A 19,386-nucleotide genomic window follows, 5' to 3' on the forward strand; every position below is an offset into this window, starting at 1 on the left:
GAAAGTACTATATATGAATTGAATGATGAACATAATGAATGGAGATGAAACTAGAATTTTATTGTCCCCTTTGTTAATAATAACATCATAATCATCACTACTACTAGACTCGTGAATGCAGTTGTATAATTTATATTATTTGTGTTTGGGGATAATATTTGGTGTAACTGGGTCAGGTGGGGTTTGTTGCATTGCATTCCAGTAAGCTTGTGGCTGTCTTGAAGGCTCCTGTGTGCTAATGTGTATAAGGTTTGCATTATTGAGTACCATAAACAAAACTGGATTTAGAGACTTTGCTATAAACTGCTGTCAAATATAATGTTCCAAAAACATATGAAGTCCACTCAAGTTTAATTAAGTCAGTGTCAGATGTAGGATACTGTGAGTCACAATGGGATGAGACACATGATATTATTCCCTGATAGCAGATGAGTCAAGTGATTGTACTGAGATGGTGAATGAACATGTACACAGCTTCAGTCTGCACACACTGCTGCAGGAGCCAAATGTGCTGCTGCATTTCCATTGTTTCCAGTGTGAACACAACAAATTTGCTTTATTTGTCTGGTGCAGACATTCATAGTAATAAGAGATGCATAACAACAAATCATTTTAGTCTCACTAACCTGAAGCACGGTCAAATGAGTTATGCCATTAACACTAGATGGCAGTCTTGACCTTAAATGTGACATTGTGTGTGAAGCTGCTTCTGGAGGTCTTCAACTGGCACTCTGCTGACAGTGATGGCAGATAAAGCTCTCTCTCTCTGTCTCTCTCTCTCTCACACACACACACACACACACACAACTGAGCAGAGCATGTGAGTCAGGGGGCCCAGTGAGTCTTAGTGCAACTGCAATCTGACAGTAATGGAGACTGTATGAGCAGTTTATCAAATTTGCAGAAATGTGACATCTTCAACACTTTGCCCACAGCCCATTCACTTTTACCTCTAAACACGTCCTCGATCATTTTACTTCTAAGCCATTGCAACACCTTGCTGAGATGCAAAGACGCTGAGATTTAACCACACATGGGCAACAGCTCTGCCTGGGGCTTTATTTTGGTGTTACCTCTTGATAGGTACCACATTTTAGTTGCTGGAAGGCACCTCCAAAACGAGAGGAGGGCAGTGGAAACAAATGCAAAGCATGGGATGGGTGTTACACAACTCCTCGTGTTTTGGTATATTGAAAATCTATCCTCCACTTGCTTTTGAGATGAGTTCTCAGAGCTACACACCACTCAGGAAGTAGTACATGCTCCAGGTACTCATAGAGAGAGAGTGTGGGTGTTGGCAGTGCTGTTACACTCCCTGGTTTAGAGGTACAGTACAGGGACCATGGGAATTGTCATTCGGCATCGGTTTATTGTTGTTGTGTTGCATGACTTTGTGGTAGTTTTACATCTTCTTGTGGTTGTTTTGTGTCTTTTTCAAGTCACCAGATTGACTTTTCAACAACAACAACAACAAAAAAGTCATTTCAAACAGAGACTCTCTGCCCAAAGGGCCCCTAAACCTTGGCTCAGGAGCCCAAGGGTTTAGGCCCCTTCAGTGATCCATCCATGATCAGGACTGTTTAGCAGTATGCTTTCACTGTTTTCAACTCTCCCGCTCTGTCAGGTATTGCTGCCCATTATCTTCTTGTGTAAACTAGTGGCTGAGGGTGTCGGACCCCTCCAGCCTTTGACCCCAGAGCGCCTCTAATCTGCATAGCGGAATAAGAGGCAGTCTTCAGGCTGTTCACAGGAGGAGGAGGGAGGGGAAGTTGCGACGTAATAGCAGTTTCCAGCGACTCAGCCATCACGGTCTGAAAGTTTTTATTCTTTTGAAATGAACTCACTCGGCGCTTGCGCACAGGATTTATGCGGCGATAGAAGGTCGTGATCGTGGGTTCGGGGGCCCGGTCCGACCCGGTGCTCCAGAAAAGCTGAATATGGGTCAAACTGCTGTGTCTACCGTGTCTCAGACTGCTAACGGTGAGTGTGTAATTTGTGCGTGTGTGTGTGCGTGCGGTCTCCCTCCCTCTTGTTTCACACACACATTCAGGAAGTCTGCTCATTTTTGCTTTCTTTCTTTAACATTGCTGTCGGAAAATTAATCGAAATCTCCACAGACAGTCCAACAAAACAAATCGCCTAATAGTTTCGTGTTAATGTGAAGTTAACAAACCAAAAGTGCGTTAAATGTGTTCTTGCGCTCTTGCATCATCACACGCTCCGTTCCTATAATTTATGGCTGTTACCAAACTGTTAGTGGCATAAACGATCACTTGTATACAGTGTAGCCTACAACTGTTTGTATAACTATGTTACACTGTTTGCTGTGAGTTTATGCACTTAGCAGCCAGTTTGACAGGGGTCAGCAGTTATTTTATTTTGTTACCACTTTGTTTTCCTAAGAGGTTTTGCATTTAATTCTCAGTCAAGATAAGTTCATTCCTGAATCAACAAGCAGGTCTACTCAGATTAAAAGAACAACCTAAAATGCTTGACCCCTACATTGAGTGAATCCTGTGGGAGGCTGTGGTGGGCATTTTGCTGGCATGGTTTGGATCCATTTGGCCCCATGGGGTAAGGGTCACTGCTAATCCATACACATTTGTTTTGAGACATCACCTTTATGCTGTGTTGAAATATTTATATCCTGATGGGAGAGATCTCTTCGAGGATGACAGTGCCGCCTTCCACAGGGCATGAGGGGTCAGTGAAAAGTTTGATGAGGATGGAAATAATGTGAATCACATGCTATGGCCGTCACAGTCACCAGATCTCAACCCAGTTGAACACCTATGGGAGATTTTGGATGTGTTAGACAGCGTCTCCACCACCGTCATCCAAACACCACATGATGGAGGCTTGTAGAGTCAATGCTAAGGTGCACTGAAGTTGTCCCTGTTGCTTAACTTCTTAATGAAACACTTTATGTTGTCACCTGTCTTTTATCTTTATCACAGGAACTGTTATCAGTTATAGTTGAGGTTTGACAACTGCAAAGTTCAACATATGTCCCTAGTAAAAGACACACTGGAGTCTGCAGCTAATTGTTGTTGTGTTCATGTGAATTCTCATTAGAGCTGGAACTAATGGTTATTTTCAATATCAATTGTTTGCTCATTATTTTGTATGTTAATAAATTAAATAATTTGACTACAAACTGAAAAAAGCCTCATAATTTGTCAAGGTGACGTCTTCAAAACAAATCCTGGCATTTGGAAACAAGCCATTGATTAGCTTTTTTGCTTTATTCAAACAATGATGTGACTTCTTTGGAATTATAGTGACTTTTTCATTGTTTTCTGACACTGTGTAGAACAAACAATTACCTTAGTAAACTGTCAACATGTTAATCAGGTTCCAGTCCTAAGTGAAGCTGTAAAGACTGACATAAAGTCTTAAAAGATATAGTACATAATCTGCACCTTCAGGTGATCAGTGTTTTCACTGTGGGAAACACTGTTTATCCAGACATAAAGACCTTTTTTCACACAGTCTGTAGTACTCGGTGTGTCTGTGAACCATAAACACTTCCCATTTGTTCACATTTTTAAGGCACTGAGGTACCGGAAGGAATGAAGGAAGCCGGATGAAAACAAAACTGGATGTTTTTGTGACACTGTCAGCATTTAAAGTAAAACCCAAACTGTTGTGTAGTGCACTTAAGCCAACACGCATAGGAACCTGAGGCTATAATAATGCTCTATATGCTCTGTATGGCTGCATTATGGGTTACATAATGATGTTGTAATGTGCTTTAAATGCTGAATCTACAGTTCTAATAGCAGGAGGGGAAGTAATTCTGTCAAGGTCAGATTGAAAGATCATTAATGTAAATCTGATATCCTGTGAGCCCTAATGAGTTAGAGGTGTATGTTAAGATACTGTAAAGCTGAGCCCTGCTTGATTTCTTCTTGGTCTGTTACTCCTGACTCAGTCCAAGCTGCTATGAATTATGAGTATCACAAGTTAAGTTAAGATGCACTGTGCTCCTCCTGCCAACATTGAAGAAAGGATCCAAGTGTTAAAACTGGAGTTAGTGCCCCGTGTCACCCCTCCCTCCGCTCTCGTCCAACACCTCTGGTTGCCATGTTTTCTTAATTTTTCCTTCCATTTCTGCCCTTTCTTTTCCTGCACCTTCTTTTTCCCCACCTCAGTCTTCACCTCTCCCTGCCTTCTTTTCTCCTCTCGTTTGCCTCTGTTTGCCTTTCCCTGCCTCCATCTCTCTTCCTTTGTTGATGACGTCCACTCCTTCCCTCCCTGGTGTCTTGCAGGGAAGGAAGGAAGCCTCTCCCTTTCCCCTCCTCCTCAACACATGTTGCTGCTATAACTTCTAACTTCTTTGCCACAATACAAAGCTGCTTTAACCCTATAATACTGTACTAGACAATATATGCCATATCACACATACTGAGAACATATAGAAAATAAATATCAAGCTGTTAACGCAAAACGTAATCTGTTCATTTCAGTGTATTACTGTGTTTAGTCTATAATTTTATTTTACTTCAGGCTGTGTCTTAGCGTAGGAGGTCACTGAATAAATTTGGTGTGTGATTACTTCAGGCAGGTGTCTGTTGTGTCTCCAGTTGTTTGTGATTATCCAATCCATTTCCACAGCTGCTATGTATCCAAATCCTGACTCACCTTTCTAGTATGACATCGCAAGTCATCCGTTTCAAAATAAAATGCCTCCCTGTGAATTCCAGCAGGGAATTTTGGAGTTGAGTCAGTAATTGTAATGTGTATTGTGTTTACTTGCCCACTGCTGCCTTACTTAAGGACATGTGACATGTACATGCGCATTGAGAGCTGCTGTACCAGAGTCAAATTCCTCGTGTGTCCAAAACACCTGGCCAATAAAGCTGATTCTGATTCTAATAACATCCTGTTAAACTGAGGTGAATCTGACCCACATTGTTGTAATCAAAAAGCAGACAGACAGATTTGCCTTGTCTGTAATGCAGAATTGTGCTGGCAAGTCTCAATGGTGGAAGAAGTACTCAGATCCCTTACTTAATAAAGACAGGAGTAACACAGTGTAAAAATACTTTGTTGCAAGTAAATTCCGAATGTTACTTGTACAAAGTTATAGCATCAAATCACATTTAAAGTATTAAAAATAAAACTAATCATGATGTAGAATGGCACATTTCACATTCCTGTATATCAGTTATTGTATTTTAATTATTAATGCATTATTGTGTACATCACATTTAATGTTGCAGCTGGTAAAGGGAGAGCTAGTTTTAAGTAGCTTATATGCTTATAATTTGAAGTAGCGTACATACTGCTGGGTGGCTTGTGAAATTCCCAGTGAAGATCAATAAAGTCTAATTTTAACACTGTAATTTTTGTGTTAATCTGGTTCTGAAAAGTAACAAGTTATTTAATGTTAGTTAATGTGATGTTGCCTTGTGCAGTGATGCAGTTTTTCCAAGAAGCGTCATAGATTTTTCACTTCACTTTTTTTGGTGGGGTGGTAGAGCTGTGGCACTCAAAGACTTTTAAACTACGATACTCTAAATAGATCTGTCCTCAGCTGTTCAGCTGCTGAAAAAGTCACCAATTAAAGACTCTGTTGCTTATTCATATTCATCAAATGCATTCAGCAGATGTATGAGCAAGATGTTTCTCTACAAACCACCTGTCATTAACATACCCCAGATATTTGCCATCTATTTGACTGAGTCTTGTCAATTCGCCAACTCTCTCTGTAATCCCATTTTTGTTTTCTTTTCTCTAAAGTTGGCACTCTTTCTTTCACTCATCCCCTGTCTTTCACTTTCCTTTGCCTTCTTTCTGTTGATCCATTGTCCCTATTTTGTGTGCACTAAAGGTTTAGCAGCTGGACTAATGGCGATAGTGGTTGTTGTTACTGATTTCCCCATCATTGGCAGCACAAAGCAGTTGATGAAATGCAACTATTGTTGTGATTTGATACGGTATCAACACCGGAACAGGAAATGGCTCTGTGTGCGTGTGTGAGAGAGAGAGAGAGAGAGAGAGAGAGAAACTAAATTGGTGTCTGGGGAGAGTGTGTGCTGGGCTCTGAATTACACTTTTCCATGTTTTTGTTCTTTTGTTTTTGTGCTCCTAATTGCCAAGTTGTGTATATACGTGCTGTCATGCTCATATGGAGAGCTGGGTGCGATCATACCTGCATAGTGTTTCTGTCATGCTGTGATTTTACAATGTATAATATAACAAAAGGAAATACTGCAGTAATTACACTGTGTTTCTGCATAAGCCTGACTGAACTATTTGCAGTCAAGTTGCATTGTGGGTAACATAGTTGCCGGGATCTGACGAGGTAGAAGAATATGTGGAATAAAAACGACAATGTCCCTGGTTGAAAAGCAAAAATCTTCCTTTGCTTGAATCTGAGGACTCGCACACCACCCCTCTTTCCTCTGTGAGACTTCGACACACACACACACATACACTGTGTCTGCAGCTTTCCAGAAGGTTCACAGCACTTCTAATCTTTCAACCGGAAGAGGAGGAGTTGTGGAAGGACAGGGATCTAGCCAACACACATGTGATCCCACACTACTAATACTGTACAAACAGTTAGAAATATTCCCACTTTATTAAAAGAATAGAATCCTTCCAAAGGAAATTCAGTTATTTGATGTCATAACAGGGATAATAATGGAACTGGTCAGTGTTTTGCAGCAGAAGTAGTGAAAGGAGGCGGTCACTGGTCCATGTTCATGTTTGGAATTTACATCATGATGTTCATCATCATCAACTTTATTTGATGATGATGATGATGATGATGTTGACCCAGTTGTTGATGTTACTTTTTTGTGTTGCTCCATGTGTGTCTTCTAGTTGAAGGATTGGAGAAATCAGCATCCCTGGCCAGCTGTGATGTGGGTGTGGACTTCCCCTCCAATACCCAGAATGCCCCTGCACCACGGCAGCAGCGAGGCAAGCTATCGACACTAGGCAAACTGTTCAAACCCTGGAAGTGGAGGAAGAAGAAGACCAGCGACAAATTCCAGGATCTTTCCAAAGGTAGGACACCTTGCGTGTTGGTGTGCATTTTAATGATGTTGCCAGACCAAGTTGAGGAGTGGCTTGTGATTAGCTCTTCTCAATCGTGTGTCTGTGCATTATCATGTCTTAAATTTTTGGATTTGTGCAGAACATTCAGTGTGAACAGCAGCAGTGCTGTCCCCAGCAGAGCTTTAAAAGGAAAAGATTGAACGGTTTGTTTACATCTCTCACTGATTCATTTGTGAAGTGTTGGCTAGGAAATAAACAGGGAGGGAGACTTTTCCTCTTCACGATTGTCAGCTATAATTGATTCTTTCTACATTATGCATCTATATGTTGGTTTCAGCCCTCCATGTCCTTTTAGGTGGCTACAGGCTACTGTCCTGTTGCGAAGCAAAGAACAACTTTTAGAGAAAAGAGAGAGCTCATATACTGTAACTGGGAAAAATGCCTATGGCATTTGTTTGCAGTTATTTTTATGTAACACCTCAGTGATCGATGTCTCTCTAACCATCTGTCCAAAATAAAGTTGTATTCAGTCTGCTATTCAATATGACATGAAGAAAAGCACCAAATTCTCACATTTGAGAAGTTGAAATCAATAAATGTTTTGGCATTTTTGCCAAAACACCAGATTAATCGATTATCTAATTAGTTGTAGGTTATTTTTTGTTGACTGATTAATTGGTTACTGACTAAACTTTTCAGCTTAAATTGTGTAACTCTGGGAATGAGGTGACTCAGCGGTGCACAGATCTAATTATAAACAAGGAAGATTGATTCCTTATGATCCCACTCTCAAGAGGTTCCAGAGAAAAACAGCTTGCAGGTTGCAGCAGGATGGCAGAATTAGCTTTGTTCCCCCTCTGTGACTCTAGTGCTGTTGCGTGCAGAGAAGGGTGGCGACTGTGGTGACATTTCTGCAGTAACAACAGGAACATATCTGTTGCGCATTGCATTTCTGTGTAAATGTACTGATTTGGATAGATGACTAGATAAAAGAAGCCCATATAAAATTACCCTATTGAATCCTACAGTCATCTAAATCTTGGTCTTTCAGTTCTAGAAAGAAAAATCTCCACTAGACAAACGAGAGAGGAGCTCATCAAGAAAGGAGTTCTCATCCCTGACCAAGGTTTGCTCATTCATTCACATTTCTTCATTCTTTTTTTTTCTGTGTTCCAATATTGGTTTGAATTTGGCAATAAAAGCAGAACTCAGAATACAAAATTGAGATCTGGTTTACTTTAACTTTACATTACTGAAAAGTAGAGGATTTTAGTTACAGTCACTGTGTTTTTTACTTCTAGAGGAACTAATCAGCAGTGAAAATCTGAATGGTCATGCCACATCCAGTGTAACATCAGAGGAAGTCAAAGTTGACATAGAGTCTCCAAAAACACCATTGGAGATAAAGGCCACTGAGCCTGTCAGCACAGAGGACAAAACAGGTAACGTCTGGAACAGTTACTGTGGATTAGTATGAGTGTTTGTCATACTGTGGTTGTGTAATCTAGAGCTATTTGGAGTTCCTAAAACTGCTTTAGACACTAGTGAGACTCAAAACAGACTGACACCTTAAGGCCCACAAGCTACTTCTAACCATTCTTTGGTTAGGAGTAGCACATTGCATGTAGCACATCTCCCATCACATTGTGTTTCCTAGCAACAACACAAAATATGGATGCCTGGTTGTGACACACTCATAATCCAGTTAAACGCTCTGGTTACTGTTAATGTCACACAAAGCACTAACATTACACAAAGCGTGAATTACTTCCAAATTAAAATCATATTTATTTAATACAAAGCAATAATCATGACCATAATAGGTCACTAAGGCTACCAAAATAAACACCATTATCTAAGGCATCTAAGAACACCACATCCGATTCAAATCTGAGTTCTTCGGCTGCTTTTAACACTCTTCCATCTCATAAAGACAAACCGATGTTAACCCTGGTTTCTCCTCTGTCTGTGTCCCACTCGCTCTGTGCAAAAGAACACAACCTATTTGGTCTGGCAGCCAATGATATGGACTTTTAGCTCCAAGAGCTCATCCATGGCTTAGTGTTTGAAACGATGACTCACAGTTTGAAAATCTCTTCTTATAACCTTTGCCAGGTGGCAAGTGGTGCTAATGTATGAACCAATTCTTGAAAACAGAGAAGCTGAAATAACAACAGAAGAGCTGTACGAACCATAATGTCACATAGTGGAGCCTTGTACTATTTTCATGTGATTTATCAGACAATGTGGTTAATTAATGCATCTTTTAACTTTTGGACCTCTATACTTGTTGAGGCTTTAGAACTGGAATAATAGTTTTTCATTGGTATATTAGAAACTTCAACAAAAATTGACTTAATGGAGTCATTCTTGAAGGTATAAAATTCAATTTTCAAAATTAGAAGTGGCTAATTGTTACTGTACTGGAACAATTATGCAAGGGTCACTTTGAATTAAGCACTAAATAAACTGTGTGAAAGTGACCACAGAGATATTAATATTGGTACAATGTTTGTGAAATGGAGCCAGAAATAATGTCTTAGACAGCTGAGCAGCTACTAAATATTGGATTGATCGATACATGGCTCTGCTCTTTCAAATAGAATGTGAAACATGTTGTGTTACCCAAGAATGAGGGACTTTTACAGCAATTTAGCAGTTCTAATTTTATATATAAAACAAATGTTGCGCTATTTTTTAAATGTTCGTTACCCTTGAAATCTGTCCCGCTCTGTTATGGAATGCATTTGTATCGGCAGCAGTTCTCTGGCTGACGCTGAATTGTCTGTGGGATCTCTGATCAGGTCTAATGTGTTCAAATAGATATTCCCATAATATAAGCCCGCTGCTGGCTTTCACAGTCTGAACAGAGCAGCAGCTCCATCTCCTAATGCCTCTCCCTACCTCAGGAGACAGGCCACTGTTCTTCTGCCTGATGCTGCTTAAGTGTTGTTATTTTTTCGTTGCAACCCTGTTAGCATTGAACTTGGAGCCATTTGTTTGTTAATTTGTCAATAACCTGAAAGGCACAGGCTACAAACACTGCAAATGCAGTAGCAGAACAAGCATAAATCAGGTTAATGGGTACATTTTATCTGTTAGCCTTATGGAAAAGTTACACAAGATTACAGATTTAGCATCAGCTCAGTCCATCTCACTCTTTATCTTTCAGTATCTTTTTCTGCCACAATTTGCTTCTCTGCATGCCCATCTGTTTGCACAAATGTGCATCTTTTATCTTTTGGTCTCTGTTTTAACCTCTAAATGTCATGCTTTTCCTTCCTGCTGCATCTGGTCTGCTCAGAGAGGTGTGATACTAAACCTCTTGCCCAGGCAAACCAGGTGCGACCTCAAGATGTACAAGCTAAAAAACAGCAAAGTGCCACTCTGCCCACCTCTTCCAAAGCTGCAGGTGGCACTGCAGTCACAACCAGGCACAGAGATGGTGCCTCAGGGACTAAAAAGACTGCTAAAACTACAGGCAAGGCAGGCTCATCCACACAAGCTAAAGCTAACCCACGGAGCACTAACAACGCTAGTCATGGGACTGGTAAGTTCATTTAGTTGGGGTTGAAGCCACTTTGCCTGTTGATGTTCTTGCCTGCCTCCATGCATGGAAAATGTGCTATACCTCACTGTATGAAGTAAAGGAACACTCACTCTAAAGGTGTCCTCGTAGATATGAAGTGTTAGTCAAGTTTCTGTCATTTCTCTGTTTCTCCCTCCTCATTACAAGGGATTTACAGTCAAGTGACTAAATGTGGAAGTGGTTCAGTTATGATCTCTCCGTCTGCTTTGTGAGAAAACATAAGTAAAGATCTGTCTGTCAAGCTCTGTAAACACCCCCACATATACACCTGTGTGTGTATATGTGGGGGTGGGTGCTATGATAACGTAAAGGAAAGCATGAGCATGAGTGAGGTCAGAGTAGCATAGGACTAAGCTCTGACACGGTCATGTGCTTTTGACTGATCGCATGATGCTGGGGCATGATCATTACCCTTCATTCTGTGTGTACACATCTTGCTATGTGTTTTATTTAAAACCTACACTGTGGGAACATTTTGACTGGTCATCAAAGGGCTATTTGAGAGTTGAGACTTGGTTATAGGGTTAAAGTTAGAATTAACAATATATTTTAAAAAACATATTCATATTCATTTTGACTGCAAAAAAAGATGCCTATGAGATTTAATTTGGACTTTAAATTAAATCTACAACATATAATTTGTATATACTGAACTGCATTCATACCTAGAGATGCTTTTGGAGTTTTTGTTTAGATAACCTGCATGTCTTCAGACTGTGGGACAAAACTGGAGCACCTCGGGGGAAAGAAACTTCAATTTTCTCTTCTCACTTTCTCTTGCTCCTGCTTCTCCTCAGCCAAATCCTCCCATCCAAAGAAGACAGGAGGCACAGCAAAATCCACCTCTGCCTCCACTTCCACCTCCACCCCTCGTTCTCATGTGTCTAAGGACACGGGTGCTGCAGTAAAGACTAACAGGACAGATGCACGGACCAACCGGAAATCAGACGCTCCCTCCTCTTCCTCTATACCTCAAAAAGCCTCTGCAGAGACTCCTAACCAGCCTGGGGAATTAAAATCCTTGCTCCTTTCCTCAGACTCCAAGCCTGCCTCATCTAAAGCCTCAGGTAGTGAGACAGAGGGAACTCAGGCTGCTTCGAAGTCTGTTCCCAATGCCTCAATTACAGGTGAAGAGACTCACAAAGGTATGGCTCCTGAACCCACACTCCAGTCCCCCCATATCAAGAAAGCTACAGAGGACACCTCCTTTACAGAGGGAGAGACATGTTCACAAGGGGAGAAACCAGGAAGAACAGGAGGCGAGGGAGGAGAAGAAGAAAAGAAGAAAAAAGAAACACAGTCAGCTGTGGAGAACAGCTCAAGGTATCTACTCAGGCCGTGCAAGTTGGTGAAACATTCCTCATGTTTGCCTTCTCTGCACGTGATTCTTATGCTGCTACAGTCTTGTTTCCTGCAGGTCAGCACAGAGCCAAGCTGAAAAGCCACAGGGCCTGAGCGTGAATACAGACCAGGCCACTGTAACTGTGATCCCTGACAGGCCGAGAGACAGCCAGACTAGTGACTCTGACTCTGATGGACCAATCCTGTACCAGGATGAGGAGGAGGAAGAAGAGGAGGAGGAAGACGAGTACACAAATAGTATGGCATTAGTTTTGTAACATCACACAGTAATGAAAAAAGCCAGTGTGCTGCTTGCAGAACTTGTATGACAGACCGGTTTGGATAGATATTTAGGTGTCTCCAAAGTGAAAATACCAACTTGTCAAGCTGTGCATTTTTCAGCTGTTTCAGCTGACAACTCACTCAGACTGGAGTAAAAGCAGAGCCCATATTGAATGAAGTCATTTTTTATTGAAGTTGCATGATTAGTAATGTCTTCTGACCACAAAGAACATAATTTTACATGTTAAATTTTAAGGGTTTCCGCAACCTTTTTAAATAATTTGTTTTATTTGGTCCCAGTGCAAGAAATTATGAAAAAAGAAAAAATGTTGATTCATAATCATCAACACGTAATGACAGCTAAGGCTCTATTACTACACTGCAATTTCACATTCATCTTGTGAAAGTATTTTTTCCTCCCAAAGCTGCTGTCTTAGACAACTTCAGACTAATGTTTTGAGAGTGAATACCATCCACATTCATCTTCAGGTTGCCTCCATCGGTGCGAGGATCTGTCAACTGCCAACTGTGACCCATGACCTCCAAATCAGTGAAACTCTGTCCTGCACTGGTGTTGCTGTTAGTCCCAGTGATAGCTGACCCTGCTGATAAAAATAGTTTGTAGGTCAGAGGTCACAAGTCAGAGGTCCTCCTACTGATGTTCATCATTCCTGATTGTCAAAAGGCATGCATCATTACTAAATGGTCACAGGAACACTGAGTTTTCATTGCTGCTGAGGCCTGCGCAGTCCCCAGATTACATCACTCTGAGGACTGCTCACAGCAACACCCAGTATTCAGTGACTATGCAGTGCTCAAATGATTTGAACATTTACTTGTTAGATACTTTTGCTGTGAAAACTGACATATCAAATGGCTGATTTACATATTTGTTTTAAAGCAGACAAATGCTGCCAACTGACAGTTGCTCCAGTATCACTCACCCTTGTAGTGATATTTGCAATTAAATTACACCTACTGTATCAGTTAAATAGCATGTTGTTTTAGATGTCTCATTTGCTTCACTGCTGCTTCAGTATTATCTGCAGCTGAGCTCCATGCTGCTTGTTTCAAGGCCCTATTAAGCCTGCAACTAGTTCTCTATGTTGCATTTCTGTTCCAGGCTCTCTGGCCAGCAAGATACGCCGACGAGACACCCTGAACATCAAGCTTGGGAACCGACCCAGCAAGAAAGAGCTGGAGGAGAAGAACATTCTGCCACGAAGCTCTGAGACAGAGAGGCATGAGCTACGCCAGCAGATAGGCTGCAAACTAGTCAGGTACACACACACACACACTCAACATGCTGTGAAAATGAAGCTAGGTGTGAGTTTTCACCAGAGATTTGGCAGAGCTGTGGAGTAATAACAGACATTGTTAATTACCTTGTGGTGCAGTTGTGGGCGTTGTACTGGCACAAATGATGCACAGTAAAAATCTGTGATGAAGTTGAGTTTGGCCTTTTCTACCAGATCAGGTAGAAAGCAAGTGGCAAACAGCCACTGGACTAACAACAAGAAGGGAATAAAATGTATTTTACAAATGTTACGAATGTAATGTTTATATCATTTCTGCTCCTTATAGAAAGGTTTTGATTTTGATTTGATTTGATTTATTCTTTCAAACATGCAGAACAATGACATCAACACACACATAATTACACAAATCCAACCAATACTAATCCAGAATCAGTTTGCTTATACCTAGTACATGTTTGAATGGAGTAGGAAGAAGTCAGACTTATCCAGTCCTACCCCATAACATCATCTTATTCATGCATCATTGGCTGCAAGCAGTATCTCTCTCAATTCTAGTACTGTTTTTCATGTCCACACTTAAATTATTCCATAATTTGACCCCACTTATAGAAATGCAAAATCTTTTTTTGGTTATGGTATGAGAACACAGTTTTCTCTTTTCAGACGCCTGAGCCAAAGACCCACCACAGAGGAGCTGGAGCAGAGAAACATCCTCAAGCGTACGTTTCTGAAGTACAGTATTAAACTTATGGGTCATGTGATACACTACACCATGTGATGTACCTGATGTCATTATGTTTAGAAACTTCAGTAGTAATGTTATGTAATTTTCTAGCTACGACAACATGAAAAATCAGCATGGGTGTATGGAAATGGTGTTGTGATGTGCCGTCTGTCCAGGGCAACTTTAATGAGCTTTGCATTCTAGAGACTTTCAGCTGCTTTTAAGAATTTAGTAAAAGTAATCTTGCTCTCGATCTAAATGGCCTCACAGCTCTTTTCCCTGTTTAGGCTCAGATGGAGAAGTGTAGCAAACAGCCCACGAACAACAGTTTAAATCTAGTGAATAAAGCACAGGAAATTAAAATAAACAACAGTGACTGAAACTTATTGGAACATTGTTTCTGGTTAAGTTCATCCCTTTGTGGCTACACGTTATGCATGAATGGACACTTTCAGTTCCTTGAGACTGTGACTAAACACACGCACACTGCAGCTGTTAAACTGCTAGAATGAACCTTCACAACTAACTGCTGTAGTAAAACTGACCTAATGACATAAAGAACACTGTGTCTCGTTAACTCTGAAGCGAAGGCGTTGCAGGGCATGTTAAGAAACTGCATGTGTACTGTACTTTTACCCAGGTTTTGTGATAACCTGGTTTGTACTTTCAGTGCATGACATCCGTCTCAATATGTCGATGCTTTAAAATGTCATTGCTTACAGTGTCATGCAGTTTCAGCCTCAGTACACCAATATAAATTATATGTATTGTGTAACTTTTTCTTTAGGATAAAACAGAAAAAAATAGCTCTACACAGAGTTAGGTGCTTGGTTTCTCTATGGTGAATCCCAGAAGGCTTGTTTTCAATATCTCTTGGGACCGTTAGAGGTCACCCACAAGTTGTTCAGACACTGTACATCTGTGAAGACACCACACGAGTGCCTGTGTTACAGATTCAACTCAAATTATTAATTCTGTTTCTAGAAGAAATCAAACCTCATAATTTCCCCTTTTGGTTTTATTTATACTGAGAGAATGGCACCCTTTAATATGGTTAATCAAATGCTCACAGTTATAAATAGAAAAAGCTTGTTTCAGACACAGAAGGTGTGAAATGACTGTTGGTTCTCTGCGTGCAGAAAAGAATGAAGCAGAGGAGCAAGAAGCCAAACAAGAGATTAAGAGACGGCTCTCCAGGAAGGTACTGTAAACACCAACCGCACACACATGTAAGAAAGAACAGACAAGACAGAGTGAGTCTATATTTAGCTGCTAATATGTTTTGCTCCACCTTATGAGTCATATTAGGAGGAAGAAATGGGGCTTTGTGTGGTGAAATGGGCCACCTAGTGGACACAGAAGGAACTGAAGAAAACAACTTTAAAGTACAATAGTAAAATATAGGCAGATAGGCATATAGTGTTTTAGATTTTAATATAACTTAAAACTGAAAACAAATGTGTTCCAAAGACTGTTCCTGAATTTTGATGCTTATAGTCTAATTTCTTTCCCTTTTTCTTTGTGTGCAGCTGAGTGTGAGGCCTACAGTGGCAGAGCTCGTCGCTCGCAGGATCCTGCGTTTTAACGAGTATGTGGAAGTTACAGATGCCAAGGATTATGACCGGCGGGCAGACAAACCCTGGACTCGGCTTACTCCCGCTGACAAGGTACAGTACTACAGTTAATATGCTGCACTGTAAAATCTTGATTTGTGCAAACTAGTTGAGTGCTTACACAGCAAACTCAGTAAACTTATTGCACCTTCATGAAACTTGATTGATGCTCAGGGGCATTGTCGTGTTGAAGCAGGAAAAAGGCCTTCTGCAAAGCAGCAAAAACAGTGTATGTGGTGCTTCATGCTTTGTATGCAAAGGTCCACATGCTCTGAGGTGAGATAATACATTTGATGATATAGAAAGCATATAGGTGCATGCATGTACAAAGTCTACAATACAAGGGTCTTCCTTGTCTTTTAAAAAACCTCCACACAGATGGGAATCCTGGGGGGCGCATGGGATTTCTATGTGAATCCTGCCCTTTGCTGCTGACGTTTGGCACTACACAGTACACAGACCCTAGTTCCTGTTTATCTTGTTTATCTCAAGATCAACATTACCAGAGATAAAACAGCTGCCCCCATGATAACATTCCAGAGTTGTAAACTCCTCTCTGTGGTTATTACAAACCACTGTGCAGTGGTTTAAACACATAAAAGTGTGTTTCCTGTGTCGGATTTCATTGCCTTACCAGTACATGAAACAACACACACCAATTAATGCAACCCAATGCATTATTTTAACACAAGCCACAATGTATGAAGCCATAAATCAAGGCAAGTTTATTTATATAGCACATTTCCTATGACAGGTGTAGACTCAATATGCTTCATAAGGCTGGATTCACACAATCCTAAACACTGAACCGTCACAGATTTGAATTTTGCTTCAGCACATGTTGTTTAACAAAAGCAGCATGACCACACACGTTTGCTCCATGTACATGTCCGCCTATTGTTCCCAGCAGTTTTTAAAATTGTGGATCATGAGCATCACACTGCAGACGATCTTCAAATTTACTGTTCTTTTAATGATTCAGAGTTTCACTTTTTAGCAATATTATTAGAGTGCTTGTCTTCCATCAAGAACTGGCTCAATAATAATTATCTTCACATAAACTCCAAAAAGACTGAAACTCTTATTGTTGCACCTGTTAACAAGTTCGCAGTAATTAAACAACACCTTGGTTTGCTGGGCTCCTCCGTCCAGTGGAGCCTGAGAAACCTTGGTGTTGTGTTGGACCAGGCTATGTCTCTTGATTGTCATATAAGACAATTAGTCAGGAACTGCTTTTATCATTTAAGAGACATTTCTAAATTAAGGAAGATTTTATCAAAGGCGGATCTTGAAATGATTGTTCATGCTTTTATTTCTTCACGTATTGATTATTGTAACTCTCTTTTTACTTGTTGTAATAAGTCTACTTTACACAGACCTTTTGGTTCCATATTCTCCCGAACATACTCTTCGTTCCTCAAATCAGCCTCTTTTGTTGGTCCCAAAAACTCGCTTTAAATCTTGGGGGGACCTGTCTTTTAAGGCGGTTGCTCCAAGATTGTGGAATGCTCTGCCCTTGTCTTTACGTATGGCCGATTCTGTTGAGGGTTTTAAAAAGCAGCTGAAGACACATTTATTTAGACAGTTTTTTAATTGATTGGGTTTACAGATTTTTATGAACAGTTTTTATTCTGTTATTTGTTATTTTGCTTTTAGGTTTTATGAATATCATATGTGTTTATTATTATTACCATTCTGTGATGTTGTGAAGCACTTTGTGATTCTGTCTGTGAAAAGTGCTATATAAATAAAGTTTACTTACTTACACTCTGACTCATAGGTGATGCTTCCCCTGAAGCACAGTCAAATTTCAGACTGGATATGATTAGAAACACAGTTGAGTGTTGTAGTACTGTAGCAGTGTTTTAACTCTGTGTGTTTGTGCATGTGTGTGTGCGTTATGCCCCTCAGGCTGCTATCCGAAAGGAGCTGAATGAGTTTAAGAGCCGAGAGATGGAAGTTCATGAAGACAGCAAACAGTTCACCAGGTACTCGGGCGGTGGATGATCTCCACTCTTAACCTGACTGATCACAATTTGTGTTTCATTAGTAATTTATCACTAACTCCTGCTCTTTTTTTAGGTCATCTTGATCAATATTTATATTGTTCTGGGCCCCCCAAAGCCATCTCCTCTATTTATATTAAAATCAGGTTATGCTACAACTAGAATCTGACCTGTTTCACAATCCATCATAATTATTGAAAGTGATAACAGTCTGTTGCCCAACATTGTGACCAAACATATATTTCTGCCGTAATGACAGTCCAGATACACTATTGCACTTCATTATACAATAAGTGAAAACAGCTGTGTGGGCACTTTAGAGAAGCATCACATTTGAAAATTTGGAGCCAAAAAATGTTTGTTTTTGCTTTTAAAAAGGCTAAAAAAATATTAATCAGAGTATCCACAAATGTATTTTGTCAACTTACTAATTGATTCATGGATAAATTGTTTCAGCAACTGTTCTTTAACATCTATGAATAGTAGATGTAACAGTGACTATACAGTGCATGTTTGATTTCACAGTATGACGTAGCTTTACAGGTATGTGCTGTAAAGGTTTCATCAATGTTTGTTTATTAAACTGTTTTAAGTTTGCTGTGTACAAAAACTGAATGGTTGTCTTTTCAGATTCCATCGGCCCTGAGTGCTCTGAAAGCTGGACATCAGCGCCACAAGATCTGGTCCACAGCTCCCAGCAGTCCCCCCCACCCCCGACTCTCAGTACGCAGCCCAGTCCACTTTGCTTTGGGATGCTCTCGCCCCTGATAATATGTATTGATGTCTGTAGTGACAGCTACAGGTGTGTCTTTAGGCCTTGGCCATCCACGGGCGCCAACAAAACATTTGCACATAGTCAAAACAGTCATGTGTAGAGTGCTCTGATTATTACCATTTATTTATTGTAGATGGCCAGAATAATTGTTTTCCGTTCACTTCAGGCATAATGATAGCTTTCAGGGAGGGAGAATGGGCAGAATTATCCTTGTAGTAATGAATGTGGCTCAAGTGTACTATAGAGTTTGTCCATTTGCCAAGGTATGCCTTGTCATAAACTGCCAAATGGCCATTTATGGGCATCCTCCTAGAACAGGAAATGGGGGTGATTGGGTGTTTGTGAGCTTAAGTCAGTGCCTATGTCATAGCTCAGTAGGGAGAAAAGGCAGTTTGTTGTGCTCCGATGTGCCTCTCGGAGCTGAATCTGAAATACTACCGCTCATTTTTAAACATGTTTAAACTATATTGCCACTAGAGGGCATCATATCATAAGAGTTATAACCTGCAAAGATGAAGACGTGTACTGTATGTAGAGATAGAATAAAGTATAACTGCTGAAGCCGAAGGAGCCGTGGGCAGCTGAGGCTTTAATAGCAAAGTGCAATGGAAATCTCCCCAGTTCTAATTCCTCAGCGTAGTTCCTGGTGATTTATGTTGATCATGTACCATCAGATATCCTGTGTTCAGTCAGTAAGGTCAAACCTTTGATCACAGTCTGCTGGTCCTGCTGTTTGGAGGGTCTTCTTGTCAGGCTTTGGTCTCTGTTTTTTTTTTTTTTTTTTTT

General features: G+C 40.5%; 1 protein-coding gene across 6 annotated transcripts in view; it reads left to right on the plus strand.

Annotated features, from left to right (window-relative positions):
- phactr2 (phosphatase and actin regulator 2) overlaps window positions 1-19,380 on the plus strand; it is a 29,530-nt gene extending 10,150 nt beyond the window's left edge. For 2 of the 6 annotated variants that reach the window (XM_020604597.1, XM_020604620.1), the window contains exons 2-13: window positions 6,835-7,020; window positions 8,063-8,137; window positions 8,313-8,453; window positions 10,316-10,561; window positions 11,398-11,923; window positions 12,003-12,199; window positions 13,347-13,503; window positions 14,146-14,201; window positions 15,346-15,407; window positions 15,736-15,873; window positions 17,731-17,807; window positions 18,456-19,380. In XM_020604597.1, coding sequence (XP_020460253.1) covers window positions 6,835-7,020; window positions 8,063-8,137; window positions 8,313-8,453; window positions 10,316-10,561; window positions 11,398-11,923; window positions 12,003-12,199; window positions 13,347-13,503; window positions 14,146-14,201; window positions 15,346-15,407; window positions 15,736-15,873; window positions 17,731-17,807; window positions 18,456-18,471 — 1,877 coding nt within the window. In that variant the 3' untranslated portion in view covers window positions 18,472-19,380. Of the gene's footprint in view, window positions 1-1,779; window positions 1,981-6,834; window positions 7,021-8,062; window positions 8,138-8,312; window positions 8,454-10,315; window positions 10,562-11,397; window positions 11,924-12,002; window positions 12,200-13,346; window positions 13,504-14,145; window positions 14,202-15,345; window positions 15,408-15,735; window positions 15,874-17,730; window positions 17,808-18,455 lie in introns of those variants that run through there. The other 4 variants (XM_020604609.1, XM_020604602.1, XM_020604640.1 and 1 more) reach the window with 4 other exon arrangements.
- Window positions 19,381-19,386: the final 6 nt, after the last annotated feature.

This window comes from Monopterus albus, unplaced genomic scaffold (assembly GCF_001952655.1).
Source record: "Monopterus albus unplaced genomic scaffold, M_albus_1.0 scaffold3.1, whole genome shotgun sequence".
NCBI lineage: Eukaryota > Metazoa > Chordata > Actinopteri > Synbranchiformes > Synbranchidae > Monopterus > Monopterus albus.